The sequence below is a fragment of the Ascidia mentula genome, chromosome 3, assembly GCF_947561715.1.
Source record: "Ascidia mentula chromosome 3, kaAscMent1.1, whole genome shotgun sequence".
Lineage (NCBI taxonomy): Eukaryota > Metazoa > Chordata > Ascidiacea > Phlebobranchia > Ascidiidae > Ascidia > Ascidia mentula.
In genome coordinates, this window is record NC_138568.1 from 2,162,847 (window position 1) to 2,184,417 (window position 21,571).

General features: G+C 41.1%; 2 protein-coding genes and 1 pseudogene across 8 annotated transcripts in view; 1 reads left to right on the forward strand and 2 right to left on the reverse strand.

Annotated features, from left to right (window-relative positions):
- Positions 1-21,571, reverse strand: part of LOC145894912 (uncharacterized) — a 425,937-nt gene that overhangs the window by 372,865 nt on the left and 31,501 nt on the right. The window lies entirely within an intron of this gene.
- LOC145894528 (kynureninase-like) lies at positions 7,355-10,618 on the forward strand (annotated as a pseudogene). The gene is made up of 9 exons (XR_014401560.1): positions 7,355-7,521; positions 7,660-7,741; positions 7,931-8,053; positions 8,231-8,428; positions 8,604-8,758; positions 9,157-9,328; positions 9,658-9,844; positions 10,102-10,231; positions 10,466-10,618. The product of XR_014401560.1 is annotated as a kynureninase-like (transcript).
- On the reverse strand, positions 17,041-20,971 carry LOC145894922 (cleavage stimulation factor subunit 2-like). Its single transcript, XM_082983643.1, has 10 exons — positions 20,655-20,971; positions 20,464-20,542; positions 20,204-20,372; positions 19,654-19,803; positions 19,406-19,525; positions 19,187-19,255; positions 18,916-19,031; positions 18,215-18,354; positions 17,657-17,922; positions 17,041-17,363 (listed from the first exon to the last, which is right to left on the reverse strand). The coding sequence occupies exons 1-10, from the start codon at positions 20,713-20,715 to the stop codon at positions 17,247-17,249; spliced, it is 1,287 nt and encodes a 428-aa protein (XP_082839769.1). The 5' UTR covers positions 20,716-20,971; the 3' UTR covers positions 17,041-17,246.

The window sequence follows — 21,571 nt, forward strand, 5'->3', positions numbered from 1 at the left end:
TCATACAGACTTGTATGTGGATCAGTTTTGCGACCTGACTGCGTTATGGTGTAATGGTAGTTTCCTACCAGCAGCTACTACCAACCCAGCATCACGAGAGGCAGTTTCTGTGGTGTGGATGTGGACACGGTCAGCTTTACAACAAAGCTTCACCGTTGCTGAATAAGAATGGTCGCTAGAGTAGCCATGACCGGCTGAACACAGTAGCTCGGGGCGTTTAGCATCTAAGTGCGTTACATGAAGAATCAGCTTTAGGTGAGTTTGAACTTATAGTTTAGGCCAAGGAATGAATGTCTCATATACCTTGTAATACGTGGTTGTGATGTGAGATTATTAATACGTTTTATGACTGAATTTACCAACTGACCCGACAAATAAAGACAGAAGGGAGCATTGCAACTTATCTTTTGCAGCGTTAACAAAGTTGCTTTACTTCAGTATCAACTTGCATGACGTTGGTGGTTAAAGGCTGTAAACGTAACAACGAACATTTTTCGTGGCAGGTGAAAAAAATTCGATACTATTTGAAAATGGATCGTCATAACTCTTTAATCTTGTCCGTACTTTTTGTTAAAGTTTCAAACAGATCAGCAAGTAGTCGTAATGAAATTGATTTGCGCCGGCATGCCTAAAACCGGTACCAAGTCGATGAAAGCTTTACGGGTCTTGGGCTACACTTTGCATGATGCTTTTGAAGAATTATGTTACAACAGCGATAGATGGATGGAAATATTCGATGGAAAACATGATAATAGCGTGTTTAAAGAGATGTACAGCGATGTTGACGCCGTCACCGACTTGCCAGTTGTTACCACGTGGGATCAAATCTTAGAAGCGTTTCCCGACTCCAAGGTTTGTTGACTGACTCGTTTCGCAGCCATGGAATTACAAATAAAATCTTATAAAACATATTACCGCATCACCATGTTGCTATGGTGACAAGCCATCTGATGATGTCATTTGAGTAAATAATGTGCCGGTGCTGTCCCTTTGGAGGTCACATGACATTACAGTATCAGCGAAAAAGGTGTTCGTGGACCCCCTTTACATAGTCATGATCCCCCTAAACTCGTATAAGTCGTGGTGGTACCCCCTAGTGGTGACTGACTGACAATACTCGTTTCTATCCATCGGTAGCGGTTTGGTTAGTCTTCTCAACCACACTACAGGTTTTTTAGAATGAAATTAATTTCATTTCGCTCAAACTGCGTTCCACAGATTAAAAACTTCGACAGTCATCTCCAAATGAGCAAGAAATCGCGTTTGAAAAGATTTCCACTGCATTTGATAGAACTAATGATGTTTTTAAAGGAGTTCAACGTTCTGGAGGTTTTTGAGATCTGAAAGTTTAATCCCTGGCACCTTTAAATGACTTCACCATGTTCTTGGTTAATATAACACAAGTAGACACACCATCATATAGGACCGCATATAGGGCTACATGTCAAGTTAATATTATTTGTAGAAACAATGTTAACGCCTTCACAGGTTTTGCAACGATTTAAACATATTGTTACGACCGCTTGTGCGCAGCCTGGTCCTGCGCTGTCGTCCCACTAGGCAAAAACGCGCCCACCCAACTTCATAACCAACAGGACAATCCACTCCTGGTCGTCTTGTGTATTCGGTTGCGTAGCGGTTTTTCTGCAACCACAACAATCATAAATAGCGGATTACCACGTCACAATGTACGTAGTGAAACAATGGACAACAAAATATGCCTCCTTATTCAGTTTACAAATTGTATCTACGTTAATCATTAATTTCAAATATACAAGACTCGGAAATTATGTCGCCGAGTCAAAGCACTTCACAAGTTCAAAACAAAAGGAAACGTACCAACTGTGGGGTGACCCAGGTCTGTACTAGCCTGCGGCTAGTGGTTTCACCAACGTTCAATTCAGATATAATTAATGTTTTAACCCTTATTTTGACTATAAACCAGATATATAGTTAGCATTTTAACAACAGTACAATTCAACAGCAACACAATCTCGCCCACAACATGTCGTCCTAAAGACAGCCACATGCGCGGATGAATACAAACACGGTGAAGGGTAAAATCAGCCAAGCGTTAATTCTCGCTGTAACATACCCCCCGACGATGTACGAACCCATGAGAACATCTAAACACACAAACAGCGAGAACGAAAACGAACGAACAAACAAACACTTAAGCCTTCATTATCAGGCACAACTTCGCGATTGGTCGCTTGAACGACCCGGCGTGTGTTTTCACCAAAGCACTGCGCACGAACCCGAACTTATCCGGGTACGTTTGGACAATCCTTCCGGTTAACCATTTTCCTCGTGGGGCCGAAGTGTCCACCAACAGGACAAGATCATCAACCTCGAGGTTCCTTTCGGGAAATTGCCATTTCTGACGTGTCTGTAGCGTCAGTAGGTACTCGTTTGTCCATCGGATCCAAAACTGGTCTGCCAAATATTGGACTTGGCGCCAGTGTCGTCGAACATAGTTGTCTTCTTTCACAAATAGTCCTGGTGACGACGTTTCTTGTCGCCCAATCAACAGTAGGTGATGCGGCGTCAGCGGCTCTCTGTCGGCCGGATCAAGACTAACAGGGGTGAGAGGCCTCGAGTTCAAGATGTATTCGACCTCGACGAGCAGCGTGTTCAGAGTTTCGTCGGAAGGCATCTGTTGTCCCAACAAGACGTTCAAAATTTTGCGCACTGAACTAATCATGCGTTCCCAGACACCACCCATATGGCTGGCGGCGGGTGGATTAAATGACCAGTCAACGCCCCACTGACGTAGACGTTCCTCGACGTGTTTTAGGTTCCATTTTTCCAGGGATTCGCGCAGTATGCGCTCCGAACCCACAAAATTTGTGCCATCTGAAGGCATCAATAAACGAGTCGGTAGATAGCGAGTGCGCAACCTCCAAATGCACGGCACGAACAGTCATACATGTGAAGATGCAACCATACCTTTTGACTTCGCTTCTTCCCTGTTTGACAAGCATAGGTCCGAAGTAATCCACTCCAACAGATGAAAACGGAGGCTCGCCCGGAATCGTGCGCTCAACAGGTAAGTCAGCCATCATCTGCTTCGACACCGATGCATTTCTTTTTCGACAAAGTACACAATTTCCAAGGATTCTTCTCACTGCAACTCCACCTCGCACAATCCAGTATTTCTGACGAATATCTGACCAAGTGTGCGACATTCCAGCATGACAAACATTCACGTGAGACTCACGTATAATTAAAGTATAGTAATATGATGTGCGTTTGGTAAGACAATTGGGTGCTTCAAGTCGAATGGTATTGGCGCCCTTTGCAGACGACCACCCACTCGCAAAACGCCATCAATCAAAACTGGACTGAGTCTGTACAATGCCTTTGACGAAAGTTTCTTCATAATCTTCTTCCTTTCGCCGCGACCGACGTCTTCACACTTACACAGTGCATCCAATTCTTCCGAAAATTCCCATCGCTGGACATATTTAACGATCGCGATTTCAGCCCTTGCAAGATCAGCGACAGTCATTCCCTTAGACTGCGGTTCTCTTCGAGATTGAAGATAGTCCACGAACCGCTGGAGCCACGCTACTGCCTGCTTTAACTTCTTCCATGAAGAATAGCGCTGAATCAAGTCATCAAACAAATGACGCTCCTCAGTAGCATGCAAAACCATCGTTTTCTTCGGCTTTAGGTTCAAATATTCTTCGGGCATGTCCCGGACGTTTATAGGATTCGCAGGCCAGCGACTCTCGTCTTTGTACAGAAACAATGGCCCGGAGAACCAACGCTTGTTTTCGAGAAAGGCCCTGACAGTAGACCCGCGAGATGCTTCATCGGCCGGGTTCTTTTCAGTAGGAACATGCCTCCACTGCGACGCGTCCGACCCTTCTTCAATTTTTGCTAATCTGTTGGCGACAAAGGTACAAAAACGTTTACTCACATTGTTTATGCTTTGTAGAACTGAAGTCGAGTCGGTCCAAAAAACAGATCGTTCGACACTCAGATCAAGCTCCTGCCTCAAAACTTGATCCATTCTAACAGCAAGAGTAGCTGCCGTCAATTCCAATCTGGGTATGGAAACTGTCTTCAAAGGTGCAAGGCGAGCCTTCCCAGCAACAAAGGCACAATGCACACTGCCTTGCTTATCAACCGTTCGCAAATATGCGACTGTCCCGTATCCACTGGAAGACGCATCTACAAAGTGGTGCAGCTCACACCTTTCGACTTCATGTGCGGTTGTCTGGAAGCACCTTTCAATCTTAATACACGATAGACGTGGAAGTTCAGAAGTCCATGCATGCCACCTTTTTACTATATCAGGTGGAACTTCCTGATCCCAGTCATACCTTTCTTTACAAAGTTCTTGCAACAACATTCGTGCATGCAATATTACCGGCGCAACGAATCCTAAAGGGTCAAACAAAGAACTGACCATAGAAAGTATTCTTCTCCTCGTTGCAGGCTTCTTCTTAACTTTGATGTCGAATTCGAACATGTCGGAGCGATAATTCCACAGCACTCAGCACACGTTCCTTGCTCTTCACATCAGCATTTAACACAATTGACTGCACGGATCTATATTCGGCTGGGATTGACGACAACACAGCCTCGCTGTTGCTTACCCATTTTCTGAGCCGAAACCCTCGAAGTTGCAACAGATCCTGCAACTCGCTAGCCAATTTGATCGCCTTATCTTTAGTTTCGACGGATTTCAAACAATCGTCCACATAGAAATTTCGTTTCACGGTTCGGGACTAAAATTTACCTTTATTATCTTCAGCCGTTTTTTGTCAACAGAACCCAGCACAACAAGGAGACGAGGCTGCGCCAAATATATGTACCAGCATTTGGTAGTCTTCGGGTTCGCACGACAAATCGCCTTCAGGCCACCAAACGAATCTCAGCACGGATGTATCAACTTGGTCCACCCTCACCTGATGAAACATCGCTTCAACGTCAGCGACCAACGCTACTGGTTCCTGGCGAAACCGAACAAGTGTCCCAAAAAGGCTGTTGATTAAATCTGGTCCTTGTAAAAGCTGATCGTTTAGCGACGTATTTTGAAATCTGGCGGCACAATCAAAGACAACCCTCACCTTTCCCGGTTTCTGCGGGTGTGTCACTGGATGATGCGGCAGGTACCAAACAGCGCCATCCTCCGGATTCTTGTCGTCGCTCTTTAAACGCCTGGCATATCCCTCCTTCAGGTAGGTATCCAACGTTTGCTTGTACTTTCCATGCAGCTGTGCATTATTTTCCAATCGCCGTTTTAAGTATGACAAACGCTTTATTGCCATAGAACGGTTATTCGGTAGGTTTGGAGCACCTGGCCTCCATGGCAATCGCAGCTGATAATGTCCATCATGGTGCTTGACTGAGCCTTCCATCTGCTTCAATGCATACCTGTCTTCTTTCGACAGTGTCGTTCCAGGTGACAGCGCGGTAGGACCGAAGTCGCTTTCCCACATGCACTTTATTTGTTGGTGCAACATTTCGTCCTGTGAGTTTACAAAATTCACACATACCTGTGAATCATCTGAATCACGACCATGGCACGGACCCACAAGTGACCAACCAAGCATAGAACGCACGGCACTTGGCTCCTTTCGTCCGCCTCTTCTTTCATCGTTGATCCAGAACACCTCGGGAACGTTGGCTCCAATCAGCAACATTACTTCCCCATGGGGCAAAACAGGAAACTCCACATCGCGTAAATGAGGCCACCGCCAAAGCGATCCTTCTGGGACTTTGTTCGGAGAAACCGGCAAACTGTTTACACTCAAAACGTCATGCAATTGTACAGATTCCTTTCCATCAATCGACGCTACTGTCAGATCGACGGCCAAACCCTCCCTTTTCTGTGACCTATCACTTACTGTAGTCAAGGAGTTCGTTGTCTTCTTCCCCACGACGTCTAGCTGCTTGATCAGCCTTTCATCACACAAGGTTGTTGTCGATCCTTGATCCAAAAAGGCGTACGTTTCCAACTCCCTGCCATTACTGCCCGTAACCTTAACCGGAACAATATTAAGATAGACGCTTTCCGCATGAGTGCTCACACAAGTCCAGCTGACAGTTGCACTTGACGATGACGTTGTCTCCACTGAAGACTGCGTAGATGCTTCGCATACGGGCGCAGTTGAAGACGTCTTCCATTCCGTCCAGTGCAGAAGATTGTGATGCTTTCCGCGACATCCGCTGATCGTACAAGAACTTGGCAAACTACAAGTTCTTGCTATATGACCTTTCATAAAACAATTATCACACAGCCGAGCTTGATGAAGAAACTTCCTACGCTCAACGAAGAATTTTCGTTTAAATAAGTCACAATTCGCAAGGTCGTGCGATTTGCTGCACAGAGGACATCCTGATTTCTGAGTGGTGCTCGGTTCGAACTTTCTGTCGTTTCTTGGAGCAACCGATGTTGCGTTGGTCGATGCTCTTATCTTCGTCGGAAGACCTTTGTTACGCTTTTGCTGCATAACCCTGCCCTTCCGAGGACCTAACATACGACCAAACATCGTGTTCCCAATATAAGCTTCATTCTTAACAAACTCAACAAGGTGACAGAAACGAGGCTCTTCCCCACTTCTTTCAATGCCGGCTGCGTGTCTACGCCATCGGCCCTGCATTGTGAACGGCAACCGCTTTACTATGTTCAACATATTTTCAAAGTTGTTAATGTCTGCAAAGTATCCCAGATGAGTCAGAGTCACCAAACACTCCTCTAAGGCTCGTGCAAGTTCCGACAATTCGTCGGCATCATCGGATCTCAGGTAAGGCCAATGACCTAACTTTTCCACGTACGCACGTGCGATTACAAGAGGACGACCGTACCGTCTTCGGGCCTTTCTGTAACCATACGTAGGTTCCAGACCAATACAAAAGGAGATCATGTCATACGCTTCCTTACGACAGTACTGAATCAGGTAGTTCAGCTTTGCGCTGTCATAGTCTACGCGACGACCAATATTTTCGTCAAAGCTTATCATGAAACGCGTATAGATTAGTGGATCACCTTCGAAATACAACAATTCTGGTCTGGGAAGGTCCATTCCTGCCTTTAACACAGCAGCAACACGGTACAAGTCACTCACCTCCGGCTCATGATTCGCCACATCCGATTTTGACTTAGGTTTACTGCATGAAGAGGTTGGACTGTCCATTACCACCTTCACCTCGTCGTTACTGTCCTTGACATCGTCGGACTCAAACACTTGATTTTTCTCTTTTATTTCCGGCGGATCTGCCAAGCGTTAATTCTCGCTGTAACAACTAATGTCAATATTACTAAAGCGCCAACACCAGAAGACTTACAGAATAGCCGCTTCAATAATTTTAAGGTCACTTACACAGATACATTGTGGCAATGTTTGAAAAACGAAACACTAAAAGTTGTAACGAAGTCCTGGAGGAAATATCGACGAGGAACAACTTTGATATCACGAGCAAAGAATTTCAGGAATATCTGGACGAAAATGACCCGATCTCACATCTCAGGAACGAATACATAATACCTCACACAATAGGCACAGGGTGAATCTGTGTTGAAGCAAAATCTACAGGCTTAAAACGTATACGTTTTTCGGCATATCGTAAATTCTTCAGCTGCAGTTACGGTTTAAAGGTTGAGAAATTCTCTTTTACTAACCAGTCGTTATCTTCAGCTGAAAGAATACCTTCGGACAAATGCTTCTACTTCTCTGGAAACGGGTTAGGGTTGCAACCTAAATGCCTGGCTGGAGAAATTTCCAAGGTAAGCCTGTAAAAGTAATGGCATTAATACCGGTTTTAACTCACTTGCTGATGAAATCATTTTATTATATTTACTGTAAGGAACTGAAGATGCCCATGGAGCAAAATATATATTCCTGATAAAAAGCCAGGCTGATCGTGTAGTAAAAAGCTACTGTTTCTTTTATGCTACTGATCGTTATTTGTTTAGATCCTGGATACGTAGGGAACCACCGGAAACGACTGTAGGACGAGGGGTCACTTGCCCGCCACCTGGTGTGACGATTACGTCACAGAAGGAATGGCACGGTTAGTTGGCGCTCATGTGGACGAAGTAAGATATGTGTGAATCGGGTGTCGAAAATCGGACAATTTTATGTCAATTGTGCATTCTTATAACCAACCAAAATCTAATCAAATTTTGAAAATAAAAAAAAACAAATTTTGTAGCACGCTTCATTTGATGTTTGACCAAGGAAAGACCGAAATTACATTCATATATATTTTACAGGTGGCAGCAATGAACGGACTAACAGTTAATCTTCATCTAATGCTTGTCTCATTTTATCGACCAACTGCTAAGAGGCATAAAATCTTATTGGAATCGAAAGCCTTCCCATCCGATCACTACACTGTCGAGTCACAGATACGCATGAGAGGTTACGACCCACGTGACAGCATGATTATGGTTGCCAGGCGACAAGTACGTGTGCGAAGATCATTGAGTGACGTGAGGTTTTTAAGCGTAAAACACAATTTAAGCCACATAGACCGGCCATTGGTGTTACCCAATTTTACATTGAGTTTCCTTCTGTAGAAATGTAGAAGCGATTTTCCTGTTCTACCTCTCAAAATGATACTTTCCCTATGTTAATAATAAACAGGAAAATGGCATATGGGAGATGGATGACGTCATCGATATGATAGAGGAGCACGGACATGAGATTGCGTTGGTGATGCTGCCAGGGTTACATTTCCTTCAGGACAAGTGTTTGACATGAAGAGAATAACCCAAGTAGCTCACAGCAAGGGCTGTATGGTAGGTTGCGGGATGGAAAACCTATTTAACAACTAAAAAGTTGATTAGATTTGCAAACCTCGGTTAATCCTTACAGAAATTTACCGACACATTAATCCGGATCAGCCGAATCATGTTTTGTGCAATAAAGATTGCTGTTTAGTGGGTGATATGTGTTATCAGTATCATAGTAGATATTTCTTATCCACACTTAACAAACATGTATAAATACATGTGATCAACCTTAGGCAATTACAATACACACACAAGGTTAGTTGCAGCCATCTTCTTTCAATAATATATGTTAATTGTATGATATATTTAGGATGCACAGATTATTATAAGTTATCAACCTTGCCGATAAAACAACACAAGGCCATTGTGATCGCCTATAAACGGCTAACAAACCTTTGGATTAGGTTGGTTTCGACCTTGCGCACGCAGTTGGTAACATCGAACTTCACGTGCACGACTGGGATGTGGACTTTGCTGTGTGGTGTACGTACAAATATCTCAATGCTGGATCGGGATCTGTCGGAGGCGCTTTTATGCACAGAGAGCACGCGAACAACGATTTTCCGAAACTAACAGGTCTTTGCAAGAGGTCGAAGTTACTGTTGTTGTTTTTATCACCAGCCCATTCTTTGCTGTTGTTGTTTTTATTGTGTTTACTGCAAGGAACTGAAGAAAAAAGCCGGACTAATCCTGTAGTAAAAAGCAACTGTTTTTTTAGTCTAACAGGTCTTTAGATGTTTCATTTGTGCTTCGTCGTCTAATATTATGTTGACGTTTTTTTTATAATGACGAGACGTATTTATTTCTTAAATATATAAAATAACCCATAGAAATGGTGTCTCGCTTGGTGTCTTTGTCAAAATTTCCTCAATTAAATACAAACTAACGCGGATGAATATCCTCAGGATGGATTGGGCACAAATTAGAGACGAGGTTCGATATGACGAACGAACTGGACTTGATTCCCGGAATCCAGGGATACAGACTTACCAGCGCCCCCCATCTTCTGATTGCGGCCCTCCATGCAAGTCTGGCAGTGTTTGAGAAAACCAACATGAAGGAATTGATCGCGAAAAGCTTTTTGCTCACAGGGTGAGTCGTGACGTCACGTGCCAACGTTGATGAAAAAAAATGAATCAGCACAATGCACCATTGTCCCCAATATAAAAAAAACTACGGGAGGAACTTAAACTGAAACTGAGCGATTACTCTTCGTATTCTGTTTTATTCTAGTGTGCTTTTACATTTTCAATTTTTTAGCAAAAAGGTGTTAGAATCGCTTGAGAAACAGTTTAGCTTTGGTTGAAATGTTCACCATCATCACACCAAAGCCTGAACCACATTTTTAGGTACCTGGAATATTTGTTACGCCACTACTTTTGCAAATCGGATGACCGGAAGGCGTACATTGAAATAATAACGCCCAGAGTGGAGAGGGGCTGCCAATTATCGCTGATTTTTCATCAGACAGCCGTTAAGGTAGGAAGAAATCATATTTGAGGGAGCTGTCATGCATTTTTTCCCAGTGCTATTATACCCTGTACCCTGGTCTATTGTTATAATATAAGTGCACGTTATCACGCGGAAAAGTGCATGTTATTTAAAGCGTGTTCGCTCGGAAATTAGATCAGCAAATTTGTGGCAGAAAGATATAAATATTTTGAAACATTTCATTAAACGACGCTTTAATGTCACAGAGTATTTTTTGCACAGGTTCAAGAGGAACTGATAAAACACAACGTAAGTTGTGAAGTTCGCCACCCAGTGGTACGTGTGGCCCCAGCTCCAATGTACAACACGTTTCAAGATGTGTTTCAATTCGTACAAATACTGAGGAAAGTTCTCTTGCAAGAAGAAATGTGTTGAGGCACCATATCGTTTTGTGTAAATATATAATGTAGGGGCACACATGACCGCAAATTATATAATATTTTAAGCAATGTTATGTGATTTATTCACAATGTTGTTGGAGATTGCGGAAAGTGACAGGGTTTGCATGAGAGCAAACTTCAACCGCATGTACCAGCATAAGTTTTAGATTATTTTGCCTTGACAGTCTTATGTGCGGTCAATTCCGCCGAAATATTTCATTCCATCACCGTGTTTCAATTAAAATTGCCTTTACACAAAACATTTCTGTCCCTAGTAAGGTTATTCGCATTTTGCGCATTTTACTTGAACAGATTTTTTGGATTGGTAGTTTCTGATGGTCCTGTAATGGATTTATAATTAAGAACATTAAATAATGCATAAAGGTCATATTGTTATGTCATTGATGCCAAAATGGTCGTTGTGTTGTGTGTAATTTCCCGTATACCGTCTGCGCTGGCGTTGGCTACAGTCTGACTATGTCAACACAAGTTTGTTTTGCCTTTAATGTATGTTGTACAACGTTGTTTCACACGCCCGGCTTGAGCGGCCATTTCCTATCTGACCATCGTTTGCTTTTGCAAGTGTTGTGCCTGGCATTCTATACTCTATCGGTTGCCACGTAAACTGCTTATGTGAAAAGGATGGAAGTTAACATTGCCTGCCTTGTGTCTCCATATTGGCACTTGGTAAGAATAAAATTGTAAATATTATGTGGAAGATTGATTAGTTCGAAACCAGAAGAAAGAAGATTGCCAAATTTTAGCCCCAAGGCTCAGGCCTTTTTAAGGGTCTCGATCATAAACTGTAAAATTAGGTTCAGCTACGACTCTATGCCTTAGCTAAACGCTACCAATTGCGGCATACGTTGCAGTCCTGTATAAGCGACGAACAACAGGGTGCAACAGAAAACGGTTTGTAAATATTGGTCAGAAAATCTCATTCCACAAGGCCTCATACCAGAGGAAATTATGACTCAAACAAGTCTTGTGTGTCCACATATATTAGAAAGGGGGCACGATCATTTGCTTTGAAAACTGAGCGATTTCTGTCGAAGAGATTGGGATACCACTTCGCATTTCTAAAACTGATTTCTTCCAAGACAATTTATTTGCTGGCACTCAAGTTTAGAATTTGTTTTGTTTTAATGACGACCAAACAGTAGTTAGCGTCTGTTTTAAATAAGGGGTCACAAATTTGTTTTAACTCGATCGGGAAATCTCCATTGTGGCCGGCTAGTTCTCCTCCATATCATATGTTTCTTCTTCTTCCCTAAACAAAGCAGAAGGATGCAAAATTAAGTGTATTCTGTCATGTCGTATTCAGTTCAAAACTGGCCGTTTCAAAAGATCTAACCCGAATTTACTGCCGGGGCGAGAAGAGGTATGAAGGCATCCACTCGGTCTTTTATTCTTATGTGTGGACTCGCTAACAAACAATTTCAGAATGACGGTTTAGGTGAATTATACCCGTCAATCACATGTAATTTTTTTTCCACTTTTTATTTGTATAAAATTTTGTTTTTTAATGATTGGAATTTATATGTGATCAATCGTTAAAGAAGACATCTGTGTGCATTTGATAAGAAACCGTTTTGGCTCGTTTTATTGGGATTTTGGTTCATCTACAATCTTAATTCGATGTCCTACATTTTGGGACGAGCATATGTTGGCAAATGAACAAAAAAAAATTAAATGAAGTAAAATGTTATTTTCTTCCTGTTATCAAATTATTTTAACACAAAAACGAGTCTTAATTCAGAGGTTTCAAAGTTAAACAAACGCAAACCAAAGTTCGCGGAATCTCAAGTACCCGGAAAGTTTTTTCATACAGCGCCGTTCAAATGTTAAATGTCTACCTATGATCTTCGACGTCAAAGACTTCCTCTTCGTTTCCTGTTTTCGATGTAAAGTGACCACGTGGTGGCGCGTGCCAAACCTACTCCCCAAACTCTTCCTCTTGCCTGAAAGTGAAAAAAATACCATGACCTATGACCCGGTGCAACCGTCACATGTTGACGTCGGTGCGTAAAATAATGTAACTTACCCCAAACCAAATTGGCCGCCGCTATGAGAAGCACCAGAATCAGAACAGACTTCATTTTTCCTTGATTGATTGAAACTTTGTCTTCGAATGATCCACAAAAACAGTAGGTTGTAGTGGTTCGCTATCCCCTGGAATATAATGACTTGCCGTCTATGCTTCGGCACTTTTAGCTCCGTTTAAAAGTCGGAACAGACGGTTATCCCCCTTTTTTCAACTACCACTTCCTACAGTCAAAACAATGATTGGAAAATTTTGTAGGAACACCCCGTACTTTGAGCAGCAAAGCCGTCGAGTTTGGACTGTAATGTCATTGGATCCTCATGCAGGGAGGTCGGACAACTTGCCTACTGTAGCATAATGTTGCTGAAGCACTGGCTCCTGCGTACACATACAAGTTCCAGATTTATATACAGGATTGGCATACCGTGTTCATTTTCAACTTTAAAGAAAATTGAAACTTACGTGTACTTCATAAATTTCTTCATTAACGTTGTATTTACGTGTTACAACAGGCCCTGCGAGAGGGGTATGCATAAGGTGCAGCAAGTGCGGTGTATCAGGTCCCATGTCATCTTAGTGGGTTATGAGTAGCAACAGATGGCTGACGAATCGTATCGTTTGCTTTAAAACAAAGATATTTTTGTCATATAGATAGGATCACTTATAATTCCATGTGATCGCACCGACGACTTGAAGGTCCGTCTGGAAAATGCTCTCCACATTTAACCGCCCTTTGAGCAAATACTTTGGGACATCTGTTTAGGAAACATTGCCTTGTCAGCTTAAACTCGCAGCAAAATATGTCCATGCTGGGCTTTGTTTTCATGAAACGCTACTTCCGAAGATTTAAATAAAAACCAGCAACATTTATTGTTGCCATAAATGCTCACTCGAACTAAACGCTAGACAGTTTTTCCTGTTTTTCAATACAAATAAATCAACTAACTCAGCAGGCCCTGGGCTGCGAGGCCCATAAACCTTAATCAGCAGCATTCCTAACTATATGACTTTTGTCTCTGTTGTTTTTGGAGAAAGGGCAGAATGACACGTGTTCTAACGCCAGATATCTTTTCAATATTATATAACAAGTCTACCAAAAATTTGTTATCCTGGACAAGTTTTTTTTGGCCAATATCATAGTTATGACAGGTTTGTTTTTATTGTTTTTCATCTGTTTCAAATACAAGCAGTTATTCCATTTTGTCCGCATGGTGACTCAGAACCTCATCTTCAGGCTCTTCCAGATCATCTGTTTCCTCTACCCTGAAATACCTCATGGTGGACGAAAAAAAACGCTATAAATTATTTAACTTTTTTAGTGTGTTATTTGCAGTGCGAAAACATATATCCTATGTGCATCTGCAACAACAGGACAATGTCAACACCACGTGTTACAATTTCCGTGCAAAACCCTCACTGCAATTTAATACAGGATTCCAAGCAACGTTGCTGCAAACATGAGTTAAGCACAGTGTCCTATGGTTTGCTGTCAAAGTTCGGACGCGGTGCCGATATTCGGTTTCGGACAACCGAGTCAAAATCTGTTCTGTACATCCTTACCTTGCATGTTTTTGTTCACTTCCATCATCCTTTATTATCCAATAATCTTTATTCGACTCTCTAGAAGAGAAGACATACAATAACACCTCCATACAGTCGAGGTTTGGGCGGTCTAATGTTATTTTTGAGTAGATGTAAATCGATATTTGCTGCTGTGTCTGCGAGAGCTTTGAAATTTGTATCTGAGGAACACGAATTAAAAAAATGCGTCTCCAGTTTTCTTATTTTACCAGAAAGGGCCACAAGGAAAGGTGGACATTTTGAAATATATGGGTTGATGGCTTATATCAAGCTTAATTGTATTTTAATTACAAATTATATTTTATTTAATTGTATTTAAAGTACGACTAAACGTACCTTGGGTCTGTTTCAAACGATGGATCAAAGAGATGATTCAATCTGGAGCGTGACGAGTCTACAGGTTGATTAGGATCCTCCTCCGCTTGGATCATCTTCTCATCAACATCGTGCTCTTGTTCTTCCCTGAATAAATAACATCACAAAATTGTTTAACGCAAAGACGTTCATGCTATCGTATACAAGGCATGACCCCTTGGCGATTTCAGCTCTAGTATTCCGATCATGAGGTTTACACTTACAGGCTTCACAGCCCAGGCATTGCAGCCTAGCTGTATCAGTAACTTTTTCCAGACAGACGGGATTTAAAAAATCAAATTCCCGGTGAGGTTTAAACTCACGGCTCTGGGCTAACCAGGCCCAACGCTCTACCGGTTTCAGGGGTTACATTGTGGTCAAGAAACACTGATGCCGCAACTTGCCAGGCGACCCATAACGAGGATGTTAGCAACATTATAATTTAATTTTGCATGTTGAATTCGGTGTTGGTTCATAAGCTTGAATAACTTACCCAATGATTCGATTAAAGTAAAATAAAACTTCATGTAACTTCGTGGTGTTTGAATATATTGTAGGTTACTGTTCGCTTCCATAAAAAAGCGGGAAAATTTGAACATAGTGCATTGATCCCAAGCATGCAGGCATTGTTTGCGTTAACAATCAGCATTTTAAGTTGTGAAATATTGGGGTTGGCAAGTTTCATTGAACAGGCCACTAATTAATATGCCTCGGTGTTGTTTTAAACACTGAACAACAGTACGTAGAAGTCGTTATTCAACCGCCCTACCTCAGGATATACTGTACGTTAGTGTATACACTGTGTATGCACACTAATAATAATGGCCGAAACGGCGACCATAATAAAACGTTTTTTGCAAGAGGCGCCTTTTATGTAGATATTTCAGTGTGACAGTGTATGCGCTATTCCAGTGCAATATCCTATAAGTCATATATGTCCAAACACGTAAAATTTAATTTTATACACAAGCAGTATGTTTCCAAAAGCTGATTGATTTCTTCCAATCACAACCAATAACGATTAAGCGTAACTACAGAACCCCCGACAGGCTGTACTTAAAGGGTCAAAGTGGGCCCCATGGACAGACTCCCGACTCATTAATTGTTAGTTACGTGAGGGGAAACATATGGTAGTGTTGTGATTCGTTTCCCGGGCATACAACGCTCACACCAAAAAATAGTGTTTTTTTACGCTTGTGTCCACAAAAACAATTAGTTACATTGGCCTGTCTAAGCTATAATGTTGTCAAATTAATTGTGTTGCTCGTCGGTTTTAATGCTAGCACATGATACACAGATTTATAACATATTGAGAAAGTAAGATTTTTAGTATTGCACTAATTATGTTGTTCATGTAAAAAATAGTAATCAACAGTACAAACTATTTTGTTTGGCGGAATAAAGCAACCTTCCCATGCACTTCGACATATATCCATAAGAAAACCTTTCATCGTCGCCAAGTTCGTGCAGCAAATACTTTTGACCTCGTTTTCAACATTTCGGGTAAGGTTCCCAAATTTCGCCACATTTCAATTTGATTCCTCCTGTTTAAATCGAGTAAAGCAAGTAAAATATGACCTTTATACACGTTCTTACCCCGAACATAGATTTGTCGCCGCTGTCGCCAAGATTAAAACCAACTCCATGTTTGCGTAGAGAAGCATCGACCTCGTATTGAAATGTTCTTTACAGGCACAGACAAGAACAGTATAAACTGCGACCCACTTTCCCCAGACTAAAATAAGCTGTAACATACTTTGTGTCGGATTAGAAATTAGGAACTACGGTTTATCCGCCTTTTTTCATGCAGTCAAAAGAGTGGTTTGGTGTTTGTAAGGAAACCACGTTTCTCAGAGCAAAAACATTTATAATCCATTTTTGGTTGCCATTCCACTGTAACCAAATGATCGTTTTTTGTAATAGCTGAAATTGCAATGCATATTCATTTGGTGATACTGCCAGGTGTAAGATACGGAAGAATGCCGTGAGTCTGGTGACGCCAAAGTCTACTTTACAGATAGAAGTTAAACTGAAGCAGTGACTTCTGGACAAAAGCCTTTCGAATATAGCGCTCGACTTATGTTACACAGAATGATATGACGTATTGTACAGAATGTACTGGTCGTCAGAAGAAGTACAAAAAAAACTTTTCCCTGAATCCTGATTTCCACCTAACGAATGTTAGAGTTTTTCCAATAAATTTATATTTTACCCCGGAAGTAAATGTTGGCTATTTAGCTGGCAAGACGGTAGCTCGAAATAGCGACCCTCTCTGCAGCTCACTAAAATCATTATTAGCTCCATTGCTCACAAATTAAAATGTGACTTTAGAACCGATTTCCGTTATTTTAGATATCGAGTCCGACACCAACGTTGTCGCAAATGCATGTTGTAGCACGAAAGCCAACGTGCAGAAAAAGATCAATTCGGCACGCCACTACATGCATATGCGATGGCGCACGAAGCAGTAAATACGACCAACAAAGTGTTTATTAGCGAATTATTTTTGTACAAACAGTTGATAGGTTTTAATCGGCACCAACATGTGAATGGCATTGGAACCAAATCCGTCGCATCCACGACAACTACATCTGAAACTGGCAGTTTTCTCAAAAAAGAAAGAATGTTTCTGTGGCAACGGTCTTCATGGCCTTCCTCCTTGCAACTGATCCTTGAGAGCAAGGATGCTGCGCCTCTGTTCATCAGGGAGCATCCGGATCTGTTCTGGAGTTAACTGGAGGACTTGCATGATCAGAGCAGCCTGGAAATACATGATGGCAAAAGTTTTTACCTTTCATCCTAATATATATTTGATTGAATTTTTAAGTGTTAAAAGTGAACGAAAACATTGATCACAAAACTACACATTTTATTCACAATTTGACCAAAGTTGTTTTTAGATTTGGGCATGTGTCTAAGATTGATTGTGGGCAGACTTTTTTGTACATATACAAATACAGAACTTCAGTTGATGCAAAGAATATAAAACATACATTCACTATTCATTTCCACAATAATCGAACTTCCGATTTGTATCACAATGCAACAACAAACCTTTTCCTGATCCTGTTCTGCAGATGGATCCATAGGGGCGTCCTCCTGAGCAGGAGGAGGTCTTCCTCTTCTTGGATCGCTTCTTTCCGGAGGTGGCGGAGGGTGTCGTGCAGGATCCCCACCCATTCCTGGACGATCCATCGGAGGTCTTCCTCCACGATCCATCGGATGATCTCTCGGAGACAATCCTCGTTCCAGAGACGAACGCCCTCGTTCATGCGAGCTACCGCGTTCTGGGGGCCCACGATCGACGAAGCCCCGCTCATCTAGTGGCAAGAATTACAAGTTAACAGAATGTGTTATAAACTGTACCGCCTACAGGCACTCTCTTGACATTGGTGTCACAGTAGTCAGCATACTTGCAAAATGCACCATAAAATAATTCACAGTCTGTGGTCCATTTTGGTGTAGATACACATTGCTCTAAAAACACTAATTAAACACTGGTTGTGCAAAATTTGTCTGTGTATTTTTGTCCTTTGCATTTCTTAAACAAATGAAGACAAGAACTAATTGATTTTCACAACTAATCTCCATGTAAGAATGTGGTCATTCTACCTCTTGGATTGGGTGGAAATCCTCGACCAAAACCTTCATCCATATGTGGTGGTCTGTGACGATCCATCGGGTCACCCATACCATGATCCACGGGCACTCTTTCTATAACTCGCATGTCCACCTCCATTCTTCTTGGACCTCTGAATTGTAAAATGGTTATTAGTCTTAAACAACATAGCATGTTTTTTCCAACATCAGAAAATTTTACAGAACCATGATGTTTTAACTGTGGCAAATATTATCTATAAGTACACATTTTCCATTGTCAATTTTATGTTTGCAAGACTTAATACAACCAATAGTTGATCAGTGTCCATGCAACTTTATTGTTCATTTATGTCGGATATGAGCAAACTCGGTCCTTGGGTAAAATCACTGTTGGGTCTGGCTGCCATTTTTGTATGCTTTTCAGTTACAGCATCTAAGCATTAATAATTACAAGTCTGTTAGTTTATAAATTGCTGTGTAAAATCTCTTTGTACACATTTACTCATGTGGTTCAATCCCAAATTTTTGATACTTTTTGGACCGCAAACGGAAAAAGTTGCCCACTCCTACGTTCTTGTTTATAAAAAATATGAAAAAGATACCATATTTCTCAGGCCAAATAATGCCCTTCTATGTCCAACATAATAGGCCATGGAACATCCTTTGCATCAGATGCATAGTATCACTATCTGATTAAACATGTAAATTCCCACCTATCTCCTGGGCCAACTTCCATTGGGTGTCCCCTACCAGGTGGTGGCTCTCTCATCTGTTCACCATCCCGGCCACCTCCAAGCCCAGGCAGTGGACTGCCATTGGGCCTTGCGTCCTACAATTATTATAACAACTGGATCAATTCACATAAATTAACTGCGGAAAGTGATAATGACAAAACATATTTCTTCTAATGCTTGAGACAAAATACATTTCTTAAAAGCAAACAGAAAACTTTAGTGACAAAAATATAGATCTAATTTTGCCTACAGACTCTGGACGAGGCCCTTCAGATGCTGGAATGAGAGGTTGAACTGGATTTTGTCTGTGCAGCATTTTCTACACGTAGAAGTAGTATTAGTAGGCAAAAAAAAATAATAAATGCACAATATTCAAATATTTTTTTCATTGTCTCAACATTATAATTTTCAATTTCAACAAATTATTTAGTTGTTTCTTTTGATTATTTTATTATAGCTGTTTCGTTACCATGGCAATTTCTGGATCCACAATCCTCATGACAACTTGAGCTTGCAATAAAGCATATGCCAGTTGTGGGTTTTGAAGCAGCATGTTTCTGGCCTCTACTGGGTTGTTTTGAATGCATTGCTACAATAGTTCAAAAGCACAGTTTAGTTAAAAGCCAATGTTTCGACAAAGTTCTTACAGATGTTTTAAAACATATATATCCAAAGATTGGTTCTGCAAAACAAACAACAAAAACAAAATTCTCTTGCCTTCATTTGTTTCATGAGCTCAAACATTTGTTCAGGGGGGAGGCTTGCAACAGCTTTGCTGATAGCTTCTGGGGCATCTTGAGATGGAGTTGGTTCCCCATATTCCGACTCCACTGGGGGACCCATGGCCCTGAAGTGGTTTACTTCTTCCTGTAAACAAAACACAATGATTGGACATCATAAATATTGGGCTACTTTTGCTGCTAGACACACTACAATTTAAACAGACTCCTCTCCTGGCATAAATTAAAAAAGACTGACATCACTGGTTATTTGCTCTCATTTTCTCCAAAACAATTTTTGGTCGAAATTGTTATTCAATGCGCATGGAAATTCAAAATGACAAGAACCAATGCATTATATAGCTACACATCTGAATGAAAATGGTCCAAATACAAAACAAGGTTAGGTAATATATTCCTGAGACTACAAAAGGACAATCAGCACCAGTGTATGATCAGACATTGGGTTAATGTTGCCAAAAATACTTTTGCAAAGAGTACAGCGTACATCAACACTCAGTGCAATTATTAACAGCAACTACCCATACCTGAAAGTTATTGCGGTTCTTTTCACTTGTTGCATGATCAACTCTCAGTGGTCGACCGTGTAACTCCCTTCCATTAAGATTTCTCATCGCACTCATGGCAGTCTCCTGATCTTGATACTCAGCAAATCCATATCCCTTTGGCTTGCCAGACTCGCGGTCAAATACGAGGCTACATTAACATAAACATAATAATATAAAGTCATGAGTCTGATTATACTCTTGCAAATGCCTGCATACACAACATACAAAAAAGCACATACCGAAAACTAATGACGTTGCCAACTTCATTAAAAATATCTTTCAGCTCCTCTTCTGTTGACTCGTATGGTATATTTCCAACTGAAAACAATTTTATGTCAAACCGTTACTGTAAAAAAACGGACATTACTAACAGAGGAAAAATGCATGAATATAAGATATATGTAATATACACAGAGTCTACAATACTTACCAAATACGGATCTGACAGATCTTTCGTAGTCGACTGGATCACGGTCTCTTAAGCCAAACATTATCGCTTTCTGTCATTCGAGTCTTATAAAGTACAAAATAAACAAAGTAAACGCACACTTTCCTGCTGATCGCGACTGATGGTTTGGTGGAAGCTGGCAATTTCACATACGAAGTACTAGTCAGTAGTTAATGACATATACATGGCAGTCAAATATAAGGTGTGCGTTTCTTTAAGCTGAAATTTTATTATAAAGTCCTAATTTCACCCAATCTAATAAAATGAAGCACCTGCATTTGCATACACACGCCGCAGCAACAGCGTTATTTCGGCGAAATGGAAATTGGTTAAAAAGCGAAATTATTTCACGCATGAGTGAACACGACGATTGTGTTCATACAAATTATAAATTAACTCGCAACAAAATTAATCAACAAGATCTCCAATATTTACAAAACAATATCTATACTTATGTAATTGCAATCTTAAAACACCTATAAAGTATATCGCAACGAAATGAGTTTGACCGCGGTCACGCTGTGTGAATCCCAGCATTGTTCGTCAAGGAAGATACTTTTACACCGGGTCACAAAGTTTTTTCCAAACTTGATACACATATAAGCCTACGTAACACAGAAATCTGTGCGAATATTAAAGCTACGATTTTGTGTAGTATTTTAACTCAAATTTATAAACAAAAATAACAGGCGGTGGCCCTGTTCACGCCTAATCATCAAAAAATTTGCGGAGATTTCTGTTTTACACATACTTATATGTGGATCAGGTTTGGAAAAACTTCGTGACCCGGTGTAGTAGTATTTTCTGTTCGTCAAAGCGTACACTGCGAGCATTTGCGGCTCTGCATAGAAGTACCAATTTAATAATGTTCCGGGCCATAGAGTTTTTTAAAAATTGGT

Excerpts from the sequence above, each read along its gene's own strand:
- LOC145894922 (XM_082983643.1), bottom strand. The coding sequence starts at position 20,715 with ATGTTTGGCTTAAGAGACCGTGATCCAGTCGACTACGAAAGATCTGTC. Across the intron at positions 19,526-19,653 it reads AGCTCATGAAACAAATGAAG|CAATGCATTCAAAACAACCC; the intron begins GCAAGAGAATTT and ends GAACTATTGTAG. Across the intron at positions 19,032-19,186 it reads AAGGGCCTCGTCCAGAGTCT|GACGCAAGGCCCAATGGCAG; the intron begins GTAGGCAAAATT and ends TAATAATTGTAG.